The 4588-nt window shown below is 35.0% G+C and overlaps 1 protein-coding gene across 1 annotated transcript; it reads right to left on the bottom strand.

Moving 5' to 3' along the window:
• Positions 1-815: 815 nt before the first annotated feature.
• LOC140878129 (26S proteasome regulatory subunit 4 homolog A-like) lies at positions 816-4059 on the bottom strand. The gene is made up of 6 exons (XM_073281742.1): positions 3484-4059; positions 2985-3230; positions 2126-2295; positions 1831-2047; positions 1568-1708; positions 816-1092 (listed from the first exon to the last, which is right to left on the bottom strand). The coding sequence occupies exons 1-6, from the start codon at positions 3958-3960 to the stop codon at positions 1009-1011; spliced, it is 1335 nt and encodes a 444-aa protein (XP_073137843.1). The 5' UTR covers positions 3961-4059; the 3' UTR covers positions 816-1008.
• Positions 4060-4588: the final 529 nt, after the last annotated feature.

Below are 4588 nucleotides of genomic sequence, written 5' to 3'. Positions count from 1 at the left end.
TCATTTAATTATTAGTCTGTCTAATGTTTTTATTTAATAAAAAAATTTATATAAAATATATTCTTAACAATTAGCTGGCTACCAAATTTCTGGAGACAACTCTGGTTATCCGTGAATATATTTGGTAAACAAAGTTCGAGCTCTACTCGATTATGAACGAATCAAGCACAAACTTTTAAGAATTCGGCTCGACTCGATTACATCCATGTCTTTCACCATTCCACTTTTTCCTCAACATCATTTCAATTCAGTTGTATTTAATCATGATTAACAATAACACTTGAGTTTATTTTGTAATTAAATTGTAATCAATTTAATTTAAATTAACATCACGTCTTTTTTTATATTTCTCAAGAAAATTAATTCTTTTTATGTAGTTCTATAAAAATATCAAAATTAAACCAAACATTTAAACTAAAAAATTCTGTCACACGAGAAATATTTGTGCTCGATTCTAGTATATATGTATCATATAGGTACGTCCATATTTCTTCGCAATTAGCACGGTCCAACCAAACATTTCCCTCTCTTCACAAATATACATGCTACGTAGATATTAAATGTACTTATTTATTTTTGTTTGAAGAGAACTTATTTATTTATTTGAATTGAATGTAATCGCCTTGATTTTATTAAAAAATAAATAAAAACCAGCACAAACCAATGAATTTTTACTACATAAGCGCCTCAATCAACTATGTAACCGTATCTCGGCCAAAAAAAAAAAAAACTATGTAACCGTTTCGTATTCATCCAGCAATTAAAATATCATTAAAAATGAATTATTTACTTTTGTACAACCAAGGTATTCAATATTTAGCATTAAAAATATTATTTTATAAGATTAATTTATAGCTTACCCGCAGCACAAGAGAATGCTATTGCATTGAATCAAATTGCTGTCAAATAAAACATCCGGGTACAAGTAAATCAAGAGACCCAACAGATGAGTTCCACAAATAGAGAAGAGAAGTGCAATGAAGTCATATATATCTTTTTTCATAATCATCACATATAAAGACCCTCCGGTACGCCTTCTTTCTTCTTGAACATAACCTTGTCCTTGGCCTTCTTGAAATCGGCATGCATCACCTACATATCAAGGAAATATACAATAATCGATAACCAGAATACTGCAAATCCATACATATTAAAGGGCCTAATTCTTCAGAACTTTTCATATCCAACAGCCCAACACCAGGCACTCTAATGTTCATGATACTTAAATGTTGTTCAAATGTCATTGTTTAGTTTATATTAAGCAAGCCATATGTTTCGGATAATTCCATGTCCATTTTCAGAATAAAGTGAATTGAAAGATGTTTTCCTTTCACAAAGATTTTCTGATCTATATGCACTTCACGGACTTCAGCATCATAGTTACTGATAGTATCGTAAGCAACAAAAATATAGAATGACGATAAGCACCATACATTGCAAATACTTCCATTACATTCGCAAGTTCTGAAACATTGCATTCATCATGGGCATGTATCCAGTTTCATATTTAATTAGATTAACACAAAAGATGCCATTCAAATTATTCCTTGCAAAAAGATTTGCTTACCTTCATACGACGCTCTCTCAAAGCAAGCAAACCAGCTTCAGTACATATGGCCTTGATATCAGCTCCAGAAAACTCATCTTTGGTCATAACGAATTCTTCAAGGTTGACATCGTCAGCCAACGTCATCCTTGACGTGTGTATCTAAACATCAAGCAAGAGGCTTATTGAGTGCAGTTGATAGTCATCAGATAATGAATGTTCGCATCACCGTACCTATGCAAGTCAGCAAGTGTCACATCTATCACAAATAATTCCATAAATACCTGAAAAATTCGCCTCCTTGTTTTGATATCTGGAAGAGGGAATTCAATTTTCCGGTCTATTCTACCAGGCCGGAGAAGGGCAGGATCAAGACTTTCAATTTTATTCGTGGCAAGAATTACTTTAACATCTCCTCTTGAATCAAAGCCATCTAACTGGTTCAGCAATTCTAACATAGTCCTCTGAATTTCACGTTCACCACCTGAATGAGCATCATACCTGTAGAGAGCATTTTCCAATAATTACATTGATAATAACTGTGCCTACTGATAGCCGACTGACCATATGAAAAATTACCTTTTTGTGCCCACTGCATCAATTTCATCAATAAAGACAATAGATGGAGAGAGATCGTCAGCGACTCTAAACAATTCTCTCACCAATTTTGGACCATCTCCCAGGTACTTCTGAATTAATTCACTACCAACAACACGCAAGAAAGTGGCTGATGTAGAGTTTGCCACAGCCTGACGAAAAATAAAAAAACAAGGATAAGAAATTACCATGCCTCAAGCTCAGCTGTTTCCAGATGTGATATAAAACTGATAATTAAAGGAGCCAATCAAGTAAGAATAACCGAATCCTACAGCCATGAGCCATCAATCGACCATGCCCATAGTACTATCCACAATACTTCGCAATCATATATTGTTGTAAACAAATTCCACTCAGAACCCTTCATATTCTGCATTTATCTTGGGATCCATTCACTAAGCCCCATAAAGAATAAAGTTATCCAGCTTAACAAAGAATTTGTAAATTAGGCACAACCAGATATTGTCACCACATGCTTCAAATATCATATGAATCACCAGCATGTACCCCAAAAGTAGTTATCAAAGACATATTGTCACCACAATGACCACATGCTTCAAATACTTTCAACTGTCCATGTTCGTATGAATCACCAGTATGTACCACCAAAAGTAGTTATCGACTAAATTGCGGCCGACGATAGTTATACGAGGCTGCTGCCTATCCCCCCATGGTAACACATCCAGAACAAACAAATAGAACTCGACCATCGAAAAGCAAATATTTTGATTCTAGACAATAGGCCACGCATTACATACCACAATTAATGTTACTCTCAGAGGACATATGGATCTCAAAATACATAACCGAAACTAACTAAAGAAAGTGTAAACATACAAACCTTTGCTAGCAGCGTTTTTCCAGTTCCAGGTTCTCCGTAAAGGATGACGCCCTTAGGAGGTTTAATTCCAATATCCTCGTACAATTCAGGATGAGTCAACGGAAGCTCAACCGCCTCTTTAATCTCTTGAATCTGACCATCAAGCCCACCAATATCAGCATAAGACTCCAATGGAGCCTTTTCAACCTTCATGACAGATACCATAGGATCCACTTCATCCTGAAGCAGTCCAACAACAGAAAGGACCTGCAAAAGGAGGAAAATTTCCAATTCACATTCCATCAACAATTTTCAATTGATTTAGTTAATTCAAGTGTTTTCTCTAAGATGCATAGCAACAAATGCTTACCACTTTATCTTACATTATTAGCGGTAGAACACGAGCATTAAAAAAAATTAGAGAATTTCGTGACAACAATTCCAGTTTAGCCCTAATTTCCCATTTCCATTTCTACAAATTCAAAAACCCCAACTCAACAAATCAAAGCACAAACAATACCTTATTGTGCATAAGAATAGCGCACCCAGGCTCGAGCTGATCCTTATCCACAAACGACAAGATCCCGACGTAGTACTCCGGCCCCACGGACGACGAAACAATGGCGTGATTCTCATCGATCAGCTCCTCTAAATTTCCAACACTCATGGGTGTCCCCCGTAAATCATCAACTTTCGATCGGTCCTCCTCGGTCTTCTCCTCCTGCGGCTTCAGCCTCTCTTGATTGGCAACGAACTCCTCTTCCATCAACAGATAGTCTTTGATTCGCTCCATCTTCAAAAGCCGTAGCTTGCACTTCGTCAAAGGAGTCACCGTCGGCAGCCGAGCGGCTGCTTCTGGACCCTTCTGCTTTCGCTGCTTCCGTCCCACCCGAGACGGTGGCGCAGCCGGCTCGAATTTCTTCTCCTTCTTATCGCCGTCGTTCTTCCGATCCCCGGGGAGTTGCCGGTTCAAACCACCAGGAGTGCCATTACCCATGATTTCTAACGTGAATTGAAATTAGGGCTTCTGTCGCAGCTGAGAAAGATTAGTCCTTTGAGACTTGAGTTGTGTTGGGGGAAACAACGTGTCAACACTTAAGAGGAGAGGGTGTTTAAAAAGAGCTTGCATAACTTAAAAGCTCTTTTACAAGATTATAAAGTTTCTAAGTGAAAAAAAATTATTTTAAAAATAAGTTGTTGAGTTTATAAAATTTATAAGCGTAAAAAAAATTTTAAAAATAAATTGTTGAAGTGTTTGGGTAATTTATTTTAAATAATTTAAACATGTTGATATATTTGATATTATAAAATCTTTCTATCGTTAAAATTATCAAAAAGTGTATAATTTTATGAAAATAATGTTTCAAGATATACATATACGAAATTATACACTTTTTGATAATTTTAACGATATAAAGATTTTATAATATCAAATATATCAACATGTTTAAATTATTTTAGTTTTAGAATAGACCTATATTAAAAAATAAAATTGTTTTAATATTGTAATTCAGAAAAAATTATGTGATTTGGAATTTTTTAAAATAATATTTAATATAATGGGTGGAGGATATGATGAAGATTTATTAAAATATTCAATGATATTTTTAGAGAGATAGAATATT

The sequence above is a fragment of the Henckelia pumila genome, chromosome 1 (assembly GCF_033568475.1).
Source record: "Henckelia pumila isolate YLH828 chromosome 1, ASM3356847v2, whole genome shotgun sequence".
Classification (NCBI taxonomy): domain Eukaryota; kingdom Viridiplantae; phylum Streptophyta; class Magnoliopsida; order Lamiales; family Gesneriaceae; genus Henckelia; species Henckelia pumila.
This window is presented reverse-complemented; position numbering and strand designations above follow the sequence as displayed.

Bases quoted from the DNA above. Each gene is read 5' to 3' on its own strand.
- LOC140878129 (XM_073281742.1), bottom strand. From the start codon at position 3,960: ATGGGTAATGGCACTCCTGGTGGTTTGAACCGGCAACTCCCCGGGGAT. The intron at 3,231-3,483 runs GTATTGTTTGTG...CTCCTTTTGCAG, and splicing joins CTATTCTTATGCACAATAAG to GTCCTTTCTGTTGTTGGACT. The intron at 1,093-1,567 runs GTAAGCAAATCT...CTTGATATGTAG, and splicing joins TGAGAGAGCGTCGTATGAAG to GTGATGCATGCCGATTTCAA.